The sequence below is a fragment of the Notothenia rossii genome (assembly GCF_949606895.1).
Source record: "Notothenia rossii genome assembly, chromosome: 8".
Lineage (NCBI taxonomy): Eukaryota > Metazoa > Chordata > Actinopteri > Perciformes > Nototheniidae > Notothenia > Notothenia rossii.
This window is the reverse complement of record NC_136906.1, coordinates 28325175-28350866: the sequence shown is the minus strand read 5'-3', so window position 1 is coordinate 28350866 and position 25692 is coordinate 28325175. Positions and strand designations below refer to the sequence as shown.

The window sequence follows — 25692 nt, the reverse complement described above, 5'->3', positions numbered from 1 at the left end:
TCACAGTAGAGACAAAAAATACAAATATGAAACCTGAAAATTAGCATGATAGGGCCCCTTTAATATCAACACATTATGCTAGTGTGGCCTGCACTTCTCCGGCCTTAAAGAAAATCTTGCACAGGATAAGCAGCTGTACATTTGAGGTGAATAGGCACAAACTGTGAGATATCTACACCAATGGCTTGAGAACCACCTTTGCCAATTATTTATTTTTCCACACGGCTTTATAAGCGACATGGAACATGTATCAGGAATACAGTATCCTGTAGATGTATAGAATATTGGAATGAACCTAACAATCTGCATAATGTGTTCCCTTAAGACCTAAACTGCACTTTTTTAAAATTACATTTGAATTTAGCTCATGTGTGGGCTACAACGACAACCGATAAATTGCGTTGCATCATCAAGACATCCCGACAGCCAATACAAAAAGAGAAAACAACAAGAAGACACCATGCTTTCACATATCTCTTTAACTCAGGCATTCTAACATGGAGAGCCTGCATATTTAGCCTTGAACACAGTAATGTTTTGTTTCGTAGCCCTGGAAGACATCATTAAACATCATTTGTAAGCATACATTACACTATACGCAGCAAATCGCCCATCTGGTGATTTTGGAGCTCACTGTCTGGAAAACAATAAATCTATTGTACGGCTCCACGTAAAGAATCCCACTAAAGTAACGCCTCTGTGTAGACATACGTGGAGTATATTAAACATAGCAATGCATGCAGACTGTATGTAGTGTTAATAATGCAGTGTTTACACCTTGGCATGGAGCAGGCGGCACTGGCCCAGGGCTGTGCAGTAATTAGGGGCGCAGTGTTAGGGTGTGAAGCTGGCTGCGTGTCGTGCTGATACCACTGCGGGGCGGACCTGGTGTGCTACACAAGGCCACACCCCCGAGTCCCAGCAGGAAGTCACACCTTTCACAACGACAAGCGCTGCTCCAGCCTGTGAGCTCTGCGGGTACTCAGCGGTCCAAGACGGGACACCCAGGATGTTAACATGGACACAGCAGTCTTTAGCACCACAGGAGCCAGGTGTGTGGTCTGCTCACACATTCATATTAACCCTTTGTAGTGGATGGTGCAGGGCAAATATTAGCACGAGCATACAAATGTGTGTTATACCTGTAGTTGTTTTTATTCTCTGTCATGGCTTCATTTTATAATTACTTTTGCCCTTGCATATATTTGTTGTCCTCCCCAATTGTCAACATTTGCATTCGATATAAAAAATATATGAATAACTTTTCATTCAGAAAAAAAAAGGGCATAACAGTGAGACCTGAGGTGGTAAGTATTTGGAAATCATGTTATAAACATTCAATGACATGGACTTGTGGTGAATGTCATATGGAAAAAAGAAGGAAAATATTTAACAATTTTGAAACTTGAATTGTGGCACCATGGAGAGGCAGAGATTGACCTTTAGTCCCCAATTCATCCTATATATCCCATGATGCAATACAGTAATGCCTTTTGAGAGATCTTTCCTGCCTTGTATATACCACACAACACATTATACAACAGCAAACTAACACTGATTTGGAATAGTGCATACTGCCTCTTTAAGAATAAAAAATATATGATTTACATCGTACCAATTCCTAAGACCATGGAGACCCCTTTCAACGATGAAAATATCAGTTTAATTATATTTTTTTTCTTCCACACTCAATATGACTGATAAGAACAGAAAAACAGCAACACTTTCTGTTTAATTGAAAGCCAGATCTCTGTCAGCTGTCATGTTTCTCATTTGTTGCATCCTTCAAAGACACATGTCAGGGAATGCATGCTTGAGTATTTCTTTGAATTCATTAGTGCATATATATAAAGATATACACATATACCTAGTACAGATAGTAGGGAGAGATGTAGTAGCAGCACAGGCATCTTAACAGCCTCTTGCATCTCCATTTGACATTAATTGATAATCAAACAAGCCTTCACATTAGACATTTATGAGATCAGCTGAATTATCTATTTAATGTTACCCAATTATATGCAACCCTTGTGCACCAATCAACAGTAATTCCCGACTCATAAATGACAGCTCCAGCGACATATTTAATCAATAATAAACATTGATGAAAACTTGCGACCCGCTTAGAAGGAGGGTAATTAACGGGAAGAAAAAGTGCTGTGCTGAATTTATTTTTTCTTTAGGAAAATGTGTTCTGTGATCCTCGTGGTTTTATGACTCGCACAAGAATCTCTTCTCTCGCATCGCAGCACCAGTGAGTGTAGAGCAAACATTCCATTTCCCTTCGACAATTAGTGATAGACGTTTATCATTAATCCCTAAGACGGGGTTCCACTGCTGCTAAGTACAACATTTTTATTTGTTTTAAGTTGTTGCCATGAAGCTACATTTCATTAAAGAGGCTGCTGGGAGACCCAGCAGCTTCTACTGAAGCCAGTCCCCAACTCCGGGGACTTCCGGCCGGGGACTTCGGGTGGCAGTATTCGCCGTGAAGTTTTTTGCGGACTGCCAGTAAACCCAAAGCAGAAGAAGAAGAAGTGACGTCAGCGGCTTAATTTGCCTAATCCTCCCCCAGGGACTTATTCCGGTGTGAACGCGATCTGTACTTAGTTCCATGGGGGAACTAAGTGCTGGCACTAAGTGCTGGGCACTAAGTGCTGGGCACTAAGTACGGCAAAGTACTTGGTGTGAAAGCGGCTATTGGACTCCTTTGTTTACATCACTATGTAACACTCGTGCTTCTATTGGATAGTGCTCCAACTCTTTGTACATTAAATGCTAAGGAGAGGGTGATTTCCAACACGTTTCTAAGCAGTTGACCAATCATAACATAGCCAGCCAGATAACCAATCAGAGCAGACCGGGTTCTATTTGAACAGACCAGGTGAAAAGCAAGCCCCAAGGAAGAAAGCAAGCCGTTGAAGCAAATTTGCTTTGTGGCCAAATGGTAGAACTACAAAGACACATCTGTAAATCCACATTTTTTTGCTCACCCAACTACCAGTACGGACACTATATTTAAATCACAAGGGGCTTACAGTTGTAAAATGCGCTTAAAGCCAATTCAAGGGTTATTTTCCCTCATATGACTGAGACAAATAAAGGTATTCTGATTCTAACGAGAGCAGGAGATCAGAGCGGGGCTTAAGGGAAACTCAAGAGAGCATGCTCTATATTGGCCCAGATACGGGTACTTTTTTAATCTACAGTCGCTCCATGTTGGGCTTCATTCGCCACTGAGCAACTCTAATAGTGTTGAACAGGGCCCTGCATCCAAGGCTGTATCAAGTTCTCTTTTTACATCCAGTGTGAGAAGAGGTGCTGCAGAACATGCAGCACAAATAAAGGCCTTTTCAAACATTAAACATGTAAACATGTCACAGTAGAGGCACAGCATACAAATATGAAACCAGAAAATGAGCATTGTTTGTCCTCTTTAATAATTTAGCCGGCCTTTTTCTCAGTGTACCAGATTAAAATGGGAAGAAACAAATCCAAACACCTAACTTCACCTTTGTTTTTATGGCCGGAGATCACACATCTTTTGTTTCTCCTCACATGGGACTTTCCTACCTGAAGCCGGAAAGAGATATGAAATAAGACGCTAAGATGTGACTGGGTTCTGTAGTCTCCCATCCACAGCCGAGGACTGTCACATCCTGTATAACTCCAACCAACACATGGCAACAAAGCGGGCATCAAAAGCACCCTATTAGAGAGGCTGGGGAATTCTGCACCTGAAGCCTGTTTGGGGTTCAACAGCACTGCATGAAAGTCTTCTGACAAAATGGAGGTAAGTGTGCCTGCTGCTCTTACCAGTCTTGTAAAGAGGGGCACTCCCAAATGCCAGAGGTGATCGTTCAGCAGTCCGCTGTACACCACGTTCCCGAAGACAGCAATGTTTCCTGACTTACACAACGTGTTTCCTGCGGGGACACAGAGAAAACACAAGCATTGAAACGGACAGGAAGCGGCCGGAGGGGCAATTGTATGCACTCTGAGACAAAAAAAAGGCAAATTCAATCAAATGAAATCATTGCACCGGAAGAGAAATAATAGAGAAGGCATCATTGATTGTTATAAATATTGATTTCCGAGGTTTATTGACCTTTCATGTAATGTCAGATACATATTTGTAGCTCATATACAATCAATACAGTTACACAACCGAGCACTGCTGATCCAAAACACACTGTATTTTCCAATATCTAAATTACCAAATGAGTTGTACTATGAAGAAAAAATCTCTAGAACTTGTCTGAATGAAAAATATGTCAAAGTGTCGACTTGTAAGCGCTTCATCATAACATAAAAGGCATCAAATAGGCGAGGGAAAAAAGGGTTAGAGAACAAAAATGTTAACTCTTATTTGACACATTTGATCACAATCATGATGTTGGTCTCCAACACTTCAGAGTTTTCCATCAATAAGCCACAATTAGTAAGACATTGCCAGCTTTACAAGGCCCATTTTGGGGTTTTGTCTTGGGCCGCTGTAACGAAATAAGCAACTGTTGCTGCAATGATGAAGGGATATTACAATCATCAACACAGATAGGACCTTGAGAATACCTGATTGGTATTTGGAAAGCTCCTCATTAAATGCTTTATCGTTTTATTTGTTTCCATTTTCCTTATATGGAGACATGGATGTGTATTGCATTTGGGCCCCCTGGTACAGTGACCATGTTAGACCTGTTCCTAAAACATGGTGTGACAGAAGTGCAAAGTAGTCCAAGATGCCATATATGGAGTCAGATTTGGGTCAATATTCTAGCGAGCAAAACAAGCTACTCACGAGCGGAAAATGTGCTTTTACACGCGCATTAAATGACCCTCGCGCGCAGATTAAACTCCCGCGAGCGGCTATGCGCTTGCTCGCGAGAGAAACAGCCCTCTTGCTTGCTCACGGGAGTGTCAGCCTCTCGCTCGTGGAGTCTGTCTGCGCGCGCGTGAAAAGTTTCTGAGAATTTGGGGCGGAGCCACTGGACTTTGATTGACAGCTGCCAGGAAGCCCGGAGTTGCCAGGTTTGATAAATGCCTGAACTACCAAGAGCCGAGGAGTGACAGCAGGAAGATCAGTTGGACGAGATTGAATGGTAAAGTTGTCCACAAAAAAACATTATGTTCGTAAAGTGTACAGCTACTATATATATATATATATATATATATACATCAATTAATTTGATTTTTTTTTAAAATGACACATTAATTCTAGGAGTGTAATACTTTTACAAACACTATAGTAATAATATGGATTCATTATGACAATATCATACTATTACTATAGGAGTGTTCTATGGTGTGTTCAAAAAACAACTACAGAAACACTATATATTATCCTATATACTATTTAAAATAATATAGGAATACTAAAAATATCTAGATACATAGTGTTACTATTGAAATATTATAGGGCTACAATAGCTAATAAAATGGCACAACAGAAAAAACTATAGTAATAGGCCTACGATAGCAGGTGAAAAATACTACGGAACACTACAAACTTACTATAGGGCACTATACAACTCTTACAGTATACTATAGTAATACTATAGTTCATTTATAGTTCATTTCGTAAGAGGTGCATACAGCAGACAGTAGCTAGCAGTTTTCGACAGATACAGCCCACTCAAAAATATATTGTTTTATATAAAATGAATATATATATATATATATATACAGTATATATATATATATATATATATTAGCTGTACACTTTACGAATGTAATGTTTTTTTATGAACATCTTTACCATTCAATCTCGTCCAACTGATCTTCCTGCTGTCACTCCTCGGCTCTTGGTAGTTCAGGCATTTATCAAACCTTGCAACTCCAAGCGAGGGTCATTTTATGCGCATGTAAAAGCACATTTTCCGCTCGTGAGTAGCTTGTTTTGCGCGCTAGAATATTGACCCAAATCTGACTCCATACCATATGTCATCATTGATATCTTTTTTACTACAGACATCTGTTTATATCCAAAAAACAATGATGGATGATAAGGACACGTAGAATACTTTGAAGTGCAAGTCATGGTTTGCTTTCCCGTCAACAAAACCTTATAAATAGCGTTTCCAATTAGGAACCACTTTTACATTTTTGTTGAAATGTTCAAAGTTGTTCAAAATGCAGGGTGTGAACCGTAAAATAACCTTCATGTTAGTGGAAAAGGGCTACGATTAGTGTTTATTGCACAAATGCTCCCTTTTCTGACCAACATATCGGCTGTAATCTAATCCAAAAAAACAAGTAAGCTGTTTCTCCCTGTTTTTTGTATACATGCAGCTCTCAAACAGCTTCAGTGTGTCGAGCTGCTGGCGTTTATACCGCAACACTCCTGGGCTTGCGTGTTAAAGGCTTCTTTAACATCAATTAAAAATACAGACATGCATGTATAGCTATGTATTTGCTTATCTTAAACCCTCCTTGTAACCACATTGAATACTGTTGTCATATTTCAAGAGTGGATTTCTTGTCATTTTCATTTTGACTGGATCAGAACTCAAGTTACAGTTTAACTTTGGCTCTCAGAGGCTTTCCAAGTCAAATCAAAGGTTAAAAAAACATATATGCTGCACATAAACACAATAACACTGGTATTCTGTCAAGTATACTGCTGTGAAATGCAAAGCTTTCTGTGTACAGTAAGTTGTGTCCACAGCACACAGTTCACCCTCACATGGACACTCTTAATTAGCTCACATGCAACACACATGCATGCCCGTCAAACACGCACACATGTCCCCAAGAGTGTGATGTAGTGCACGCTGACGTCCCCATGTATGTGATGAATGCAGCTTATGGAGGAGGCAGCACAGAAACACAGGTCCCCATTGTAATTCCTGCACAAAGGAACGCTGCAAAGGCACACCAGAGGTGGAGTGAAGCAGTGCTGACACGCAGCACATGCATTATTTAAAAACAAAAGTAAAAAATGCCCATTAAAGTGTCAGTGGTGCTTTCGGCAGTGCTGGCTTGGGCGCGGTGTGCGTATTACTGTTATTAATGGGCCAGGCGTGGGGGGCATTGCTTTGGTGTGATTGCTCTGCTGCTGTCCGTGGTTCAAGCCTCCCACTTTTTTTCTTCCTCTCCATTTCTTCTCTCTGTGTGTGTGGAAGAAGAACAGATGAAGAGCGCGATACAGACAGAGACGGAGAGACGCGGCGAGACCCCGAGTGCACAGTCAATGAGCTCCTACAACTAATATCATTTCACATTATTGAATGCATATTAAGGCAAGAGAGACCTTGTCAGACGAATAGGAGCAGCAGTGCTTATATCAAATTCTGATACGCCGTCACAGCCATGTCTAAAAAATGCCGGGAATTTAGTCAGCACATTGGGAAAATAAGTGCACACCGTTTTTATTTGCAGTTTAAGATCAAGGGGCTATACATTACCGCTACTGACACAGCAGAATGAGGTCATTGTGCATGTTGTAATTACAGCTGCTGCTGCAGCGCAGAGAAAAAAAGAGGGTGTAAACTTTTGATCAAACAGTATTGGAAAATGTTGAATACATCAGTGGGAATAAATAACGCAACAAAATGATGATTTGGTGTTTGTTATGATCAATTCCAGAGCAGTTGGAATCAATGCAGCGGATGCTATCACTGTTTGCACACACATCCCTGACCTATTCCTCCATCAACCGTTTGGTATGGTATTATTGATGGTGTTTACATGCAGCGAACAGAGCATATCATCAAACTCTCCATATATGCATGCAGAAAATGTCACATAGAAGAGACAGCTTCATCCCCTTGTAAAGTCTGCAGAGCTGTAAAACCGGGCGCTTTTTTATGTATATTTCTTTCTGTATTAAAAATGGATTCGGCTCCATGTTTGCATCAGCGCTAGTGTTTCCATAACGTCTAACCTAAAGTGATGACATGTTGCTTATTGGTTCTGGATGACCTGTTGATAATCTGGTTTTTTTGGTTGTTAATCCTGCGTTTTTAGGGCCCCCTCTCAGCAGTTGGAGCCGTTCTCTCATCTGCAGACTCGACAGCATTGAGCCCAACCTCTGATTAATTATTAATTGTGTGATTAAAGTGTGTGTGATGCTGGTGTGTGTGGCTTCTAAGGAGGGGAATGCAACCTGCAGTACTTTGCATTATCTTCCACTTTTTTGGGGGGTAATTTCAGAATAAGGCTGCAGGTATCAAATGATTTAATACCCAAATAATCCGCCATGTAGAAAAGCTGTAAGAGTAGAGGAAGGGAAGGAGATGGTGTTGTTTTATGATATCAGTGAAGCTTGTTTGATTCTGTCTCTTTTTCCTATTGTTTGGCTGCAAGTCAGATTTTTTTGTGCAGTCATTCATGGAGCTCATTTCAAGGTAGATGCTGTTATTTATATATTTTGTACGATTGATTTTGCTCATACGTTATTCTGAATTTGAATATTCAACCTTAAACTTTAGAATCTTTTAAAGTCTTCAAAAAGGAATGAATAAATACTATACTGCAACACACAAAGTATTTATGTCTATATTTGAGTATTAGATCAATATAATTGAAACAATACAAGCTGTCAGTGTATAGTATGTGTTGTAAAAAATAGGAATAGTACTTTCTATATATGGTTGTTTACACTTTGAAACAATAAACAAGGGCAAAGACTTCTGCAGGAGAATACAGAATGTAACTTGATTTTAGGAAAAGGGGCCCTATTATATTGTCTGGGTTTTGCCTTTCCTGTAGCGTGTTATATATGTTTTTGTCTTTGCATGCATGTAAATGGTGTGCAAAGTCTAAAATCCCAAAGTTCACACCAGAGGGCATTTCTCTGCCTCTATTGGACTTCTTTGTTTTACTAACACTATTTACTTCTATTGGCTAGCGCTCCAACACATTGTAAGCGATAGGCTAAGGGGCGGGACATCTAAGTGGTTGACCAATCACTACAGAGCCAGCCAGCTAACCAATCAGAGCAGACTGGGCCCTGGTTTCAGACAGAGGGTGAAAAGAGGTGCTGCAGTACAGGCAGTATGAGAAAAATAAAGAGATTTTGAAACATTGAAGCAAAATAAGGCATCTTTAAACAACTTAATGTTCAGAGAGGCAGATTTGCTTTGAAGAAAATGTTAACGTAAGGACTAAATAGCAAAGAAATTTTATTGGCCAGGATTTTTTAATGATTGCAGATTTATTCAAAATGAACTGGAAGTCAAAGTTTCATCACCGTGTATATGTGAAAAACAAATATGACCATTAAAGTTAGACAATATTGAGGCAGATAAATGACCTAATTAATTGATTGACAGAAGATATTTATGTTAATACTTACTCATTAAAGCGTTTTTTAAAGCAACATTTTAGAAGTAGTGGCAGTCAGAAATGGTGTAATTGGATCTAGCTTCAAATCTGAGAAAAAAGGAAAAAACATTTGAACTTAGTGTAGACACTATAGGGGACTGTGGTTATTCATATATGTGTGTGTGTGTGTGTGTGTGTGTGTGTGTGTGTGTGTGTGTGTGTGTGTGTGTGTGTGTGTGTGTGTGTGTGTGTGTGCGTGTGTGTGTGTGTGTGCTCTCCGGCCCCCTCCCCTGGCTTTGCCTCTGGAGGTGGGTCACTTTAAGCATTCAAACTCCAGAATGAGCAGCTCATTTCTAGCAACGAGGCACATTGCTGCAATGCAATAAGGGAAAACAACACTTTTAATAATTCAGGCCCTGAGACTGAGAGGGGGGGGGGGTTGGTAGCGTGAGGTGGAGTGGGGGTGGGTGGAGGGAAGACGTCTTAAAGTACCGCAGAATGGCTCATTTAGCTCTTGCTACGCATTATTAAAGTTGTATCGAACCCCCCTCCTGGGTCTTTCCCAAAGTTTTTCTTTTTTTGTTCTCATTTTCCTTTCCTCTTTCCCCCAAAGCCTGCGAGGTAACCAATAACAGCTAGCAACATTTATAAACGACACAGTATCCTGCACCTTAGAGGAGGTAAACAATGGTGTAGCTCTTAATCTCTCTTTCTTCCTGCCCTCCCCGCTCACCAGTCCTCCGGTCCGAAATGTGTCAGCGCTTTATCCTGTTTGAGCCGTAACACGGAGAGCCCCTCGCTGTCCAGATTATCTTCTGCCTGAGCTAAGCCCACGATGCATAACAAATCTGGGGAATGAACCTCGTATGGAATCAAATGGAGTAATAAAACTGTGTTCTCCGTGGCACTGATGGACGCATGATGGTACTGTTAAGGACGTGTTCAGAGGTACCACAAATTGCCTCTGAGCCTGATGGCAGTTTACCCGGCAAAGAGATTGGATGAATACAAAATAGAGAAAAGGGATCAAGCTCAAATGCAGATGTGCTTATTATATTTTCTTATCCTATGGAAAAAAACATCAATGGGTCAATCTGACCAGTAAAAATAACCAGCAGATGCTTTTAACTCCAATATGCCCCCCTTTTCTCCTCTAAAGTCACCATCATCTTCATCCCCACTGACACAGTATCATGTATATAAAGGATGTTTCATGGTGTTTCCGTTCCTAATTGAAGCCTCATGATGTTTACACAGAGTGAAATATTTAACACAACATGTTTTTTTTGGATGCATCACTCCATCAAAGGAACATTTCCCAGATGTTTTGCGCATCATTTGACTCAAAGTCTCTCCTGACATCAGACCAGAGTCAGTAAATATCTAATGTATAAGAGTTATACACAAAAATAATACTGCACATCCGTCCTAATAGGCTGATAAAAGCTCTAAAATGTAATCAATTATTTCAAATCGGCGTGGGTCAAGCTTTGTACAAGGCCGTTATTCTTTGTGAAAACTTGACATTTCAGAGATACCGTGCAAGGTTTTCAGCCGGCAGCAACACATTATAATTATTATAATTTATGATTACTGCTTACATTGCACAATACAATAAGGGAACAAAGAGTAAAAGGCCTATTAAAACGTCTATTTAGGATATATAAACCATAAACTGATGCAGAGATCTTAAATCAAAGTCCACTGAGCTCGGAGACGCAGAGACAGAAGACAGGAGGTCAGGAGAGGTGGGGAAGGCAGAGGATGTCAAGATGCGTTATGATTGGCTGATATATTGGCCTTTTATTATGAGAGATCAGCGTCGTCGAGTCAGTGTTGTTCACTTCTCAAACGATAGATATGAAACTGTCCGAAGACAAATTGACTGTAGTATGTGACACTAATTCATGCAACGTGTTGATCAGAGTCCAGACTAATACTAATATTCAGTAGTTATGTACACACAACACATTGAGATCTGACCTGCATTTAACCCATGATAGCAATAGGAGCAGTGGGCAGCTATAATACAGCGACTGGGGAGAAGTGTGAGGGGGGGATGGGGGGGGGTCTCTGTTGCTATGCTTAAGCACCATGGCAGTGCCAAGGAGGTAAACTGGCACCTCACCAAGTACCTGTCCATGTTTTTTACTTTGGTCTACTCAGGGACTTGAACCGGCAATCCTCCAGCTCCCAAGCAGAAGTCAGATAGTTAAAGCTCAGTTAAAAGAACATCTCTACACTTTGGGGGTTTGTGTTCATGCAGAGTTTGAATATTGGCACCACTCCCATGTCTCATGAGGAAAACTATAGTTTGGTATGAAGCTAAGCCATTATCACATTATATTTTGTTTGTTTGAAACATGATAGCGTTTCCCCCATAATCCAAGTCTTTATGATAAGTTAAGCTATAGGCTAGAAGCTAGCTGGTGGTAACTTTATAAATACTATACAGACAGGAGTGCAGTGATTTGTATTTGCTCATAGCAAGAACAAAAAAACATGAAACTATTCCTTTAGAGAGGACATATGCTCATCCCAACAGAAGCACACGTGTTAGTGATGTCACTATGTTACAGAAGTAAACAAATGACCTTAATCAAGGCTTTCAGGCAGGGGGGGGGGGGGGGAGAAACTCCCTCTGGAGGGACCTTTTGGATTGTAGCCGTTGCAGACCATGTACATGCACACAAACCTATAAACATACTACAGGAAATTGGAAAACCCCAAAAAGTGGGGTGTGTTTCAGAGGATTCTATCATCCAAGCATATTGAAAAGCTTAGCAGTGCTTTGCTAGTAACCTTTTTAAGACTCTTATGCTGTGTTAAAGGCATATGGGAAGGATGATAGGAATGAAGAAGATCTCCATGTTAATGACTAGCGAGCGTTTATCTAAGATGGTTGCATGATTATATGTATATGTGAGGATTAAAGTATTGAGCATTGACAATATAACACCCTATCAATTAATGTATAGACAGCTTTGTATGATGAGTATTAAAGGGGGATGTCCATATACTCCTATTCTTTATTTATGATCTTTAAGCAGTTCCTCATTATTAAGTGCCAAGTTGGATCTATCTTCCAATCGTAATCACGAGTTTGATGTTGACGTTAATACTATTTAAAAGTCGGAAAATTGTAATAACGATAACTCCGTCATGACATGAACATGCCATTAAAGTCAGGATGGAATCTCATGAATATCAATTGACTTTATGGACGTGCAATAGGTCTATTATAAGCTAGAAAAAACTGAAATGTATTTACCATGACTCATTGAAAACCATGCTCCAGAAACCTGTTAGTACCTGAGTCAAAGAACGTGAAGAAAAAGAAAACACTTTGAGCTTTTGTGCTGTTTTCAGTAGCTGCTAAGAGCTGAGTGTGAAGATAAAATGTAATGCCGACACAGCCCTGACAGTGTTTTTGCATGTCTGGTTGGTTTCGGTGGATTTTAAAAGATAACACAATTGACAAACAGCTTTTGATGCGAGTTGATGAGAGGCCTTGCTCATCAAAGCCGTAGCAGTGCAGCCACCCAGCTCCCGTCAGACGAACAGTCAGCCAGCTGCTTCGTCTCCCGCCGAGTGTCAGACTCTGACGCTCTTCCTGCTTCTGCAACCAAAGCTGACTAAAAACAGACCCCGTTTTCTTCAAAGCTATGTAAATCAGCCACGTTGCCTTTTTTTTTTTGCTAAGCCGCTGGGCCGATTAGGGCCAGTTCTATCCACATAATGTATACATCCATTCGTTCATACAGTAAAAGTGAAACTCCCCATGGGGGTTTCTCGGTGGTCTTCCCTTGTTCAAGCCTGCTATAGAGTGCCCTCGTGACGCGTCCTGAAACCCGGAAGTAAGTTAGCATTTTATCACTTCTGGTTCCTTCGACAAAAAATAATGCAATTTCTCCATAGGATTTTGGAAAATAGCTTGAAATAAGGTCTGTGGTTGACACAAATTGAAAAGACAGATCATGTGCACAAGCCTAGTACATAAAAAAAGGTTTTCCCAGTTCTGTATCTGTCTCTTTCTTAGCTCCCTTTATTGGACTCTATCTCTACAAGAAGTGAGTCTTTGCTTTCTTTAATCACTCCTCATTAGTGCACGGGCCCGTACACTAACACTGGAAGATAAATAAGTAATCTACACTTTTCACCGTTCACTGGCCGTGTGGCTTCAGGGACTGGGTGGTGTGCTGGGTTGGGGGGGAACTGGTAAAATGACTGGAGGTAGCGCTGTGACCGCTCCTGTTGCTAATGAGAAGCAGCGGGAATGAAGAGGAAGCAGAATGACAGGAGGAGGGGATTTTACACTCATTATAATAATAATAATTATAATTATTGGTAAAGTGTTTTGTTGTGGAATCAAACTAAAAACAGGAAACCTATTTGCCACAGTCATTTCCATCGCTTCTTATCATTATCTCTTCATTATCATTATCGCCATTATGATCGGTCACGGCATTATTATCCTAATTGTTCTCGGCATCATCGCAACATTCCGCGGCAAATGACAACCTCGAGATGAGGAGGAAAGGGAGCTTTTTAATGCAGAGATAAATAATGCAAATGCAAAACGACCAATGAAAAATGCCTCAACTGCCCATCTGGCTGGAAAATGTTCTGGAGAAAGAGGCGAGGGGATGGAAACCAAAAGCCGTTTTGATGTCTCAGTCTGGATGTGCGCTGGCACAGAGCGAGGGCCCCAGGATTCCATCAGACTATTGATTGTTACCAACGCTCGAGTCCTGCTTTACTACCCTTATAAACAATCTCTCTGTCAAGCACACTATAGGGCAACAAATGATTTTATTTCATAGATTTTTGGATTTGACTGATGAATTATTCATCAACGCTCTATCCTTGGTCGGGAGAGGGTGTTGAAAAGGACAAAGAAAGTTCAAAATGGATCGTACACAAGCCTGGTGTACATGAACGGTTTCTCTTCTAAAAGCTTTTTTTATTTTTTTTCACCATCCTACATCAGCCCTGCTTTGTCAACATCAGCTGAGTGAGAACTCCCAGGGGCCGACAAATCTCCTGTAATCTGCCAGACCTCCCCTCCATGTCCGGCACTGTTGTTTTCCTGTATCCTTCTAAGTGTTATTGAGTCTACAAACTCTGAAAAATTGTTATCAATTTGGACCCAGTCCAGCACCTGTGAAACACAGAATGGCTGATTCTCTAGCCCATGTTGTTGTGTTGCACACTTTAGTGGCACACACTCATAGCCCAGATGTTACGCGATAATGTGACAGTAAAACAAAAAAAAAGCTGGTTGCGGGGCGGTAAAGATTTCACAGCTCATATTTTGTGATATTTTCAGTTTTGTAAGGTGCTAAACTGCAGAGGTCAATTGCTGGTCTCTGATTGGTTTGGTTGGAGGTGTGTGTTTGTTTTGGGGGTTTGATGTCCTTGCTAACGGCAGATGACGTCTGTTTGTTTAAGATCTCTGGTAGCCACAGGTGGACGACATGAGTAATCCTGCATTGGAAAACACTGGGCTGCAGCAGCCGCTCATACTGGGGGAAGCTGAGTGGGGTCTATACAATATCAAAGCAGATCGATCAGTCTGACCTCATAGAATATCCACGCTTAGTAGCCGGGCGGGGTTAAACCCAGACAAGAGTGGAAAACAAACACTTCACAACAGTCAGATTTTCCGACAGAATGCGTTTTTTCCTCTTACAATAAAAATACATTATAACGCAGCTACTTTGTGCATGCAAAAGCACCAGCTGGAGCTGCGCTGAAATTAACTTTGATGCCATTCTCTCTTGTCTAAGAGATAGAGGCTGAATAATGTAGCGGCATTAGCTCACTTCCAGAGAAAATGCCAAAATGACAGGGGATGATGATTGTTGCATCGCGCCTAGCATTCGTGTTGTATCCAGTATCGGACCGAGGCACTCTCAATTGCACCCTGGAGGCTGGAGCCTGCTAACTGAAGAGAAACCAGGTCAACTGATAGGGGAATTGTGTTGTTATCTTTATATGTGCATGCTGCAGATACAGTGGCAGAGCTCTCGCTAGCTGCTCGCAACATTTTACAAAGCAATCAGGGCCTGTTATCGACGCATGGGTAGCAGGGCTAAACTACAGTAATCCACTTCATGTTTGCTAATGAATCGCCATTTAGGGACGCAGCTCAATTGTGCACAAGGCTGAAGGCGGGGCCAACAGTTTGGTGAATTCACATTTGATGGGGGGGGTGCGAGCAGCAAGCCTCCCAGACTTGACATCCCATCATGAGGGGGGGCCGCTGGCTGGGCTTGCTGGCAATGCAGAGTCTGTTTGTTGTGCATCCATCAACCCCGGTGTCCTGCCCAGGAGCCGATCGATAGCCAACACAAAAGCTCATTGATGACAGACAGCTCTTGACAAACATATAGCATTTTTTCTGTCTAGTATAGCAATAATCTCCAAGGTCACCGTGAGTCGTTCAACAGCGGTGCCTAGGACAGGAGCCGCTCATACCGAGTCGTCTCTGTCTTCTCACACGGCGGGAACAAAAAGGCCTGATGCTTTTTAAGTCAGCGCTGAAAGCTCTTGGCACATTGTTAGGGAGCTGTACACAAAGAGAATGATAGCACACATACTTAACAAGTGGAGAAGCTGGCCTGACATGTCACTGACTGACAGTAACCCCCCCCCCCAAGGACACATAACTAACCCCACACTTAATGGCATAATGGCAGGCCAAATTACGGGGTATTCTTGCTCAGCGTGAACTCAAATACAAACGTTGGTTAATATAATACAGATAATGCTTATATATGAGGAATCTTAATGCTGCTTCTTGCACCAGTTAGTTTGTGTGACAGCTGAGAAGATGGACAGCCGCACATACATACACTCTCACTACAGGTGTGTTAGGGCACCGACTTGGAGTTATAATAGGAGGGCCAAGGCTCCCCCCGCAGGCCATCCTGCCAGCTGGCCGGACTGAGTGTGAGTGATGCCCGAGCAAGGCAGCCCCATTAGGGAAGTGCTGGTGGTGAGTGCAGGATAGCTCAGGTAATTAAAGCCAAACCAAAGCAGGCAGACGAGGCGGGGGCTCCCAGATTTATGTGGCAGAGTAATGCACATACTGAAGTCAGCTCGCCATCCGAAGGCCTCCCTCACTTACAAACAGTCTCAAGAGGCATTAGCTTCCTCACCACTCTGATGCAGCCTATTACTCCCGCTCTCTCCATCTTGTTCTTCGTTTAGCGGTTTTGTTTTGGACCCCGGATCCACTTCGCTGTCCTATCACATAAAACATCCACATCTTTGATGATTAAAACTAGATTTAGATCTTCTATTATTAGGCAACCACATGCTGGTGAAAAGCTTTCTGCTGATTGGCGCACACAGTTTGATTGGAGATGTCTGTTTGAATAATGGACATGGCACAAGCCTTGTGTCCAACATTTAATGTACATAGGGCCGTTTATATATTGGCCACCATTTAATGGTGACAGGCCGGCATAATGGGGAACCACTGATTAAACAACTTCAAAAATATTTTATAAAAATACTTCCATGTCCACTAAATTGTTGGGTGTATTTCCGTTAGTGACAATGGGAAAATGTCACAAAATATGTAAGCACATATTCAAACATTACTTAAAAAGCATAAATAAAGGCATTTTACTTTACAATTTAATGTATTTATTTTTTAAATATTTTTTTTTTGTTGAATAGTTGATTCATACAGCTTTTTGCTCATGTTTTGCTACTTTGCTCAATGTACAACTTTTAACTGGTTCACATTGGTTATATCATTTTTTGTTTGGTTTAGTAAAGAATTGTTTCTTTATTTTTAAAAGTGCTACATAAATACAGTTTATTATTATATTATTATCTATTGCGTCTGATTTCTCTCACTGTGTTTATGTGTAAACCTTTATACACCAATACACCTGATTGACAACACATCTGTTCAAACATGATTCAATATGTTTAAGCTTCCAATACTTTCTGACTCGAACACCCTAACAATACAAAATTCCTCCAAGATCACTGAAACTGTCTATTTTTTAGACAGTGTAACCACTGCTGGTCATTAACTCTCAGCTGGTAGGGATCGCTTGTCCTCTTTGTGAACTCTCACCCTCACATGTCAGGGGACTGTACTGGATCTCTGCTCTGACTTGTAGTGACAAAAAGCTCAAAGTGGAGCTTGGTTAAGTGCAGCTGTGATGTTTGCCGCACCTTGTCACATTCTCCTGACACCCATTAACATGATGTTCAACATTTTGTAAAATGATAACAACGTGTCTAGAGTGCTAGATACAGTTCTGAGTTCAGCACTGTCAAGAAACTGTCAGAACAAAATCTGAGAGATGAAGCGCTCAGAGGAAACCGACCACACTCGGTGTCAAGGTTTTTGGTCGATCACACCTGTCAGCCTGCACATTAGTTGCCTATGTGGCTCCTTGTTAGCTGACTGATGATGTGAATAGCTTCGGACTACCTGCTGCTGTGGATGGGCTTATTTCTGAGTATGGCATAAGCCAGCCTCGCTGATCAGCTCGGATACTCAAACAGAGAGCTGAGATCAGGGGTGACTGAGTGACTGTAAGGTAGCATGCAGTAAATCCAACCTCCCGTCAGATCACATTTCGTTCCCATCTCCACAGATAGATAAGATAGCCTTGACACACAGACGTATCAGATGGACAATGCTTATATCGTCAAACAGAAAAACAGATCAGCGGGAGAGAATGAGAGACGGGCGGCCCCGGTCCTCTGGAGGCAGAGCCAATGAGCAAAAAGCCAGATGGGCAGACAAGCATAGAGTAAATCATGGAGAAGCTCCTCAATGCCGGAGCAGTATGGAGAATGGCAGCGCGGGTTGGGAAGAGTTAGCCGCAGTGTGCACCAGCTAGCATTATCAATGTTGACAGGCAGACCAACCCGTTTATAGGGAAAGGGAAAAAAGCATCAAGGAAATCCTGCTCTTGTCTATCCCCAATTGAATTACTGCCATGATCCAAAGATGGGAGGGGTGAGGTGGTGTGAGGAGGGAGGGGGGGGGGGGGGGGGGTTTGGGATAATATTCTTTGACGAGAGGGGCCGCTACCAAATGCGCACTGAAAATGTATATCCGTACAGTGCATCCCTCAGGGCTCACATCTCACAACTTTGCCCATCTATTTTTATTTGTTCCTCGTGATTCTAGTTAATGCAGTGCTGCAGCCTACACAATGGAGAAAGGGGAGGGAAGGGGGGAAGAAAGGGGGAAGGAGGGGGCAACGAGATGCACTGCTGGGAGGGAGTGGGGCGTAGATCGCATGACCCCTGTGATGTTGTTGGAATACTAATGTCACCAAAGTTCCAGCAAAAGATTTGAAGGAAGAAAGTGCACAGAGAAGTGTAGAAGGGAAACACATACACAACACACAGGTACACAGACATGCACGTGCATTGGCGCGTGCACAACATCCACCAGATCCCCAAACTCACAGGCTAGAGCAGATGATGAAATCTCACGAAGGCCGAAGGGAGAACTGTCGGCCAAATGAGACCCTTTGGGGTTCCGTCACGATGACAGGAATTTGGATAAGATGCTGGTCCAGTAGCAGTTTATCCAAACACACTCTCTAATCACTGAGCCAGAGGACATTTTGCACATGAACATGACATGATGCAAACACCACTACCTCATGGGCCTTACATGATTATTCTAAATGTATTAAACCTTGGGTCTTGTAGTTTTGGCAATCGTTTCTGTCAGTTGTACTAACATTGTTTTCAGCAAACAACAGGTTTTCTCAGAACTCAACACTTTAGCCAAGTTTACTTCAGGCGGTCAAACCAGAATAAGGGTCAAATACATGTTAGCAATAATCTGTCATTGTACCAAAATCTAGTATTGCTCCCTCTTGGTCGGTTAATTGGTTGATTTGGTCGTCTAATATTTAAGGTCTAGTAGCTTTTTTCATGCTTAATGACTTATTTAAAAGTCTGTATGAGCAAATCTATAGAAAACACACCATTTAAAGTGTTGCTTTTGCATGATTCTGCATAAACCTAGATGTGATGTTCAAATCAACAAATCGACAAGTAATCAAAGCCATTTACGTTTGACAGCCCTACCGGAATCAGTATGCAGGAATCAGCGGTACTGCCATTGGGCTAGTTGTTGTGCAACTGCAATGTTTAGGCTAATTATCTTTGGAAGGTAAAATGTTGTTAATAATCTGTCATTATACAGCGTTGAAACTAGGGTTGCCCACTCTTACTCGACCAATTTGGCACTTTGGTCTTTGATAGTCTAAGATTTAATAAGTGAATATTTCACAGCTTTTCACAAGCTGAATGACTTATTTAATGAGCAAATATATAGCAAACATGCAATTAAAAGTTCTACTTTCGATTCAGTCTTTCTGCAAAATTCTAGATCAATTCAACTAATCACTACGTCGTGAAACAGTATTTATAATAGCCTACTATCAAAAGTCAAAGACAGTGTGTAGTGTGCATGAATCAGTGGGACTGGCAGTGAGTTTTCGTTTGCTTTGCAGTCAGCCATATCTGCCCCTAAACACTAGAGTGCCAGTGTTTTAGCTCTCAGAGAGACTGATGCTCCAGCAGAAATTGTTGTATTACTGCCTATACTTTCCCTCACTCGTCAGTGTGCAGGAAATAGAAAAATGATGCATAAGTATCAAGGATTTACTGTCACATGGAGTGCTGCTGTCATCACACCGAGGTGCATCATGATGATATACGCCTCCCATCCTCCATTTCTACTGAATGTCTTTCTAACTCTGCATTAACCCAAATCCCCGGCTGGCACTGGGAGGCATCAGTGGGGGTTTGAAGGTGGGGTATTTCCTCAGTTACACCTGCCTATTACACTGGCTACTCAACTTAACGGCACTCCCAGGCACCCGAGCCTCTTGGAGAAGATCATTTTCTTGACAAAATGCTCGACTCAGGAAGCTATTCTGCAATATTTTCAGAACACCCGTACATAAATGTGTTTGGCTGAAAAACTAAAGTCAGTTTTCAGTTTCAGTCTACAAAATGGATCTCAGTATTATCCATTTATTCCACTCAACACCTCAGCTGGTATCAGTTGGTGACACAGTTTGAAATATGTAACAATAACAAGGCTGTTTAAAATATATTAACGACATACAAACATTTGACCACTCGGACGATGTGACATTAAAACAAAGTACCTAACTCATTCATTAGGATATACCATTTGGAATGAGCCAATTGAACACATGCTGCTTGGCTAATTCCACACATTTCTGTCCACCATTGATTTCATTTGACCATTATTGTCCGAGGTTGTGACCAAAATTAGATGCAGCCTGGCTAATTATCTGACAGTCGGCAGCTAATTATCCAGCTGTAGTGAGACAGGGAGACAGGAGAGAGAGAGAGAGAAACCTCCAACGACCTCTCTCAAACTAGCCATCCACTCAGGCTAGAGACCACAGCAACGATGGGGATCCGGATGAGTGATTCCACTTAAGATCTGAAGCAGGTTCCTCGAGAGCGAAATGAAGCTGAAGGTAAATCCCAACCAGGCCCCAGAAAATTACACAATAAGCCAGGAGACAAAAAAAAAAGGAAAATGCTTGATGCTCGGCCTGATTCATCCAATGAAAATGATTTCCATCATTCACCTGATGGCTGGAGGACTCGGCAGACAGAGCCAGCAGACCGTAACACACACTGTGTAGTCACTCAGCCAAACAAATGAATGGAAGATCATGCATAATAGCAAATTAGCTCTGGTGCTACTGCCCGTGGATCAGAGGCTGTATTTTCATTGGCAGAGAGTCACGAGGGGATGTCAGCATTGATGTTGGGGCATGAGGGGAAAGATAATATTAGAAGACAACTACTGAGGTCAGGGGTCAGGAAGACGGACCATTCCTCAGATACGTTAATTACCCAAGAGGCTACATCCAGCCTGCTGCTCACACACAGGGATGAGCTTCAGTGCACACATGACACACGCATGCACCAGGACACAATAACATATTTCATGGAACTGTCTTAACTGTGATGGATCTCTAACAGTAAGTCCACTTACGTTGAACACTGAAACCATTTGTTATTCATCGACTGAATATAACACACATTCTCTGGTCCCAGCTTCTGAATGTGAAGATTTGCTCCTTTTTTTCTACTTTATATCATAGCAACTTTAAAATATTCCAGTTTTGGACATAATGATTACCGTACTTTATTTAACCTGTTAAATCCCAAGCCTGTTTTTCAGGTCTCAGGCTCGGAAATCACCTTCCCAGAACAAATGACTATATCTTCACTTCTAAAAGGGGTAAATTAATAATCTTTTTTCTCAAAGCAATGATACACCTGTGAGTTGGATGTAGAAGTGTCAGAATCAATATAGAGGTTTTTATTTTAAAGTAAATTCAGATTGAACATAGTAAAACATTTTTAATTATAGTTTCCATCCAAATAAAACCCATTACTTATAGTGAAAACCACCCTTGACTGATGGGATAGTAGACATCAAAGCTTTAGGAATCCAACTATAACATATAATAAGTACCCTGTATCAAGATTGATGCCAAACAAGTGAAATTTGACCTTTTTAGAGAGAGATTTAGCAAAATAAAACCCACCTCTGGGGTCATTTGGGTGGATTTGCCATATCTCTGGAACCCATTGGTCGATTTGGGTGATTGACACCTCTTTTGCACCGTTAGAGCCAATAGAATTGAGGGGGAGTTCCTAAATCCACCTACACATTACCATTGAGGAGTGAGAGTGATGCGCATGCAGTTTGCCCAAACCGAAAGCTAAGTTACGCTCTGAAAACTGAAAATAGGCTTATTGCCATAAATATGATGATGGATTATCAGTAATCATTTCAAAGTGACACAGAGACATTGGATAAACCTTCAGCAGCATTTGTATATGTTTTAATGCCATTGAAAACAGCAAACTTAAGACTTATTTTAGGGAGTTAGGGAGGCTGGGGCTCAGTGGTTAGTGTGCTGGACTTCGAATCAGGGGATAGCAAGTTTGAGTCCCACTGCAGTCAGCATGTCGTTGTGTCCCTGGGCAAGAGGTTATTTCATTAGACTTTGTTTGGGGTATAAATAATGGTTAGTTTGACCTGAGGATGGTACGAGAGAAAATATTCTGGTGTGACCTTAATGGGAAGTGTCACATTGGTAGCATAACTGTCTGGGGAGCATGAACATCTGAAGCAAATTTAATGACAACCTGACGTGGAGCCATAAAGACAAAAGTTGCTCAGGACCAAAGCGTTGTAGCGACTGACTGACCTACATTACTATCATCAGGGCCCCTCAGTTATTAAGTGGACCATATTAATAACCAAGTCAGCAGAAGCAGCAGTACTGACAGCCGCCCTTATATTTCTCTGCTGATGTTGCCTCATACCCTCATAGTCATAAACCTTTCATTTCACTGACTGAAAATTGCTTAACAGTGTAAAGTATGCAGCGTCCCAGCTCGAGATGGCCAATCTGGGCAGCTGCTACATTGAGAGTTGTTGCGTTATGATTCTGCAGAGTGTAAACAGCAGTCTATATGTGTGTGTGTGTGTGTGTGTGTGTGTGTGTGTGTGCGTGCGTGCGTGCGTGCGTGCGTGCGTGCGTGCGTGCGTGCGTGTGTGTGTGTGTGTGTGTGTGTGCGTGCGTGTGCGTGTGTGTGTGAGATTGAAAGCTTCGGCAGCACACCTGCTCTGCTTGGACCAGCAGTGTCTCTGGACCTCATATCCCATGCATGTGAGGCTCCTGTGCGGAACAGGAGCATATGGTGTAAAAAAAATAGTTTTTCCTTCCTTTGTGCCACTGTTTTACAGAAGGCCCATATACCCTCAGTGCTCCCAGGAAAGCTGTTCCTTCTTCTTCTTACCCACAGCACTTTGCCCCTGTCTGTCTCAGCCGCCTCATCCGTGATGACTTTGGTGCCGCTCATCCTCTGACATATGAATATAGACACCCCAGGAGGCAAACTGAGCTGAATGAAGCATATTCACTCTGATAAAAAATAACTGAAAGACTTGAATTTATTTCAAACGCAAGTGTCTTTTGGTGTTTTATTCTGTGAGATAATACTAAAAATGAGCAAATGCAAATATAACATTATATTGTGGCTGAATAAGACAACATTCAGAATTGAGAAAACAAGAATGTCTCGCAATAGCAATTCAGTAGGAGTTTGTTTAAGACGAGGAGACAGTGGATTATTTCTACGTGCAATTTTAGGATTGTTGCTCCTACAGTATGTGCTATTCACTATTGATATGTTTTCTCATTGATGCAGAGATTTGGGTTGAGGGAGCGCCTCCACTTTGGAGGAACACCTGTTTCAGCCTGCCTCCAGATGGTTAGCAAATCTAAATGCATTTTATATGATGTCACACTAATCTGAATATAGCATGGTGTGCACATCAAAACCTATGCCTTAGGTGCTGATGGTGGCATCCATATGCCATCATACATGGAGCATGTTTACAGTGATGTTATTGTATATGGCATGGCAGTGTTTTTCCTGTAGAACGCACATTACTGAGAGGTAAAAGTAAAGTGTACAATATGATAAGATTACATCGTTCATAATGTTTTTCATCACTCCTCACATGGTTGGATTTGTATTATGCTTTTGAATTCATGTTATTCAGTCCTTAATAAAAATAGTAGACTGTATATACAATAGATATAAAGCATCAGAGTCCAAACCAAATATTACCTAAGCCCCCCACCCTTTTTACACCAACTCTGGTTCGCGGTTTTGTAATTTTGCGGTTCTGTAATGCTGCCAATCAGCAGTGCGCAGATTATGAACAGCAAATCTGTTTTTGAATTGGCAAGAGGACATCTAATTAATGTTAGCATTTAGCACCCAGCGGGTATCACAGTCATGTTAGGCTTTTAACAATATAGCCAACAGCTAGGGTGTCCAGGTGCCAGAAAGCCACAAGTGGGACAGAGAGTATGTTTGTGTGGGACAATGTGGGACAATGTAATGTTGACGCGTGAATTGTCAACGGGGGGCGTTTGGGTACACTGTGGACCTCTGTCGCCTGTCAACGCAACTTACATGATGCCCTTTAAAACATATAATAATAAAGGGCGGTGCCGGCCTTTCCCCGCAGAAGAAGAAGCGTTTTGGCCAATCAAACTGAAATATGCGGGACATCGTCTCAATTTGCGGGACGCACCAAAAGTCGTAAAAATGCAGTGCAGTCCCGCACAAAGCGGGACATCTGGTCACCCTACCAACAGCTAATGCTAATAGAGATTGTCCTGAACATCTCTGATTGAGTTACGTTAAGATGGGTTCAAGCTCTATTTAGTAATAACTATACTGGACGATGGTGCATTTAAATCCCATCATGTGTTCAAACATGACTAAGAACTACTCTTACGCATGTTGTTCACAAACAAAATGCACTTTGGTGGAAATTCTGAACAATCTACAACTCTGAAATCAATGTGGAGACTTTCTGACATGAACATGATCACAGTATTTAAAGATATCTGATGTTAGTGTAAAATGCTGACATCCAGCAGCTTCAGTGGAGAAACACTGATACCTAAAGATGACTGGGTTCACTTTGTTTTGCAATTATAATCTACTTCAAACCATATTCGGTGCCGTACTCTGAGAAAGCTGGAACATGTTATCCGATCAGTTACCCAACCTTAAAGGAAGCACCTAAACATGCATACTTACATATAGGCCGTAGCTTGATCAGTGCACCGCCTTCATCTACAGCCTTGCGTGACATCCCCCTGTGTGATATGTTACTGAGAACCCGCTGCCCTGGCTCCATAGGTTCACATGTATATTTAACGTCCTCTTTTGTGCATTAGAGTGCTATGTAGCTGCTACCCGGATCGTGTCAGTTCATGAATGTCCACATGTGTAAGCTAAGATTGTTGTGTATTAACCCGGGAATGGTTACATCTGGATATTAACGTGGGCATGTTTTCCCCGCATTAGCTCATACATTTTTAAACATGTGTAACATATTCCATAAAGCATATTTTTAGATCATTCCTCTGTGCGTGTGTGTTTAGTTTATACGTGTCTTCTCTTTTTCGGCCTCTGCAAATGGGTGTTTCAGTGTTTGTGTGTGTGTGTGTGTGTGTGTGTGTGTGTGTGTGTGTGTGTGTGTGTGTGTGTGTGTGTGTGTGTGTGTGTGTGTGTGTGTGTGTGTGTGTGTGTGTGTGTGTGTGTGTGTGTGTGTGTGTGTAGCCCCAGCCCCTGTGATCCATCCTCCTCTGCACCGGGGTTAAAGCCGCATACTCAGGGCACAGGGGCTGCAGGAGGGAAAGCGCGGGTGGGCGGCTCATTAGATAGCACTCCCCGCGGAGTGTGAAGGAGAAAAACACCCATTAGCAAAACAAACGACGTGCCTATCGCTCACACAAACACGCAGATTGTTTACCGAGAGCCAGGCGCCGC

The 25692-nt window shown here is 41.9% G+C and overlaps 1 protein-coding gene across 7 annotated transcripts in view; it reads right to left on the bottom strand.

Annotated features, from left to right (window-relative positions):
* Window positions 1-25692, bottom strand: part of LOC307017094 (RNA binding protein fox-1 homolog 3-like) — a 263790-nt gene that overhangs the window by 128114 nt on the left and 109984 nt on the right. For all 7 annotated transcript variants that reach the window (XM_079646556.1, XM_079646552.1, XM_079646555.1 and 4 more), the window contains exon 4: window positions 3817-3926. In XM_079646556.1, the coding sequence (XP_079502682.1) occupies window positions 3817-3926 (110 nt within the window). The remainder of the gene's footprint in view (window positions 1-3816; window positions 3927-25692) is intronic.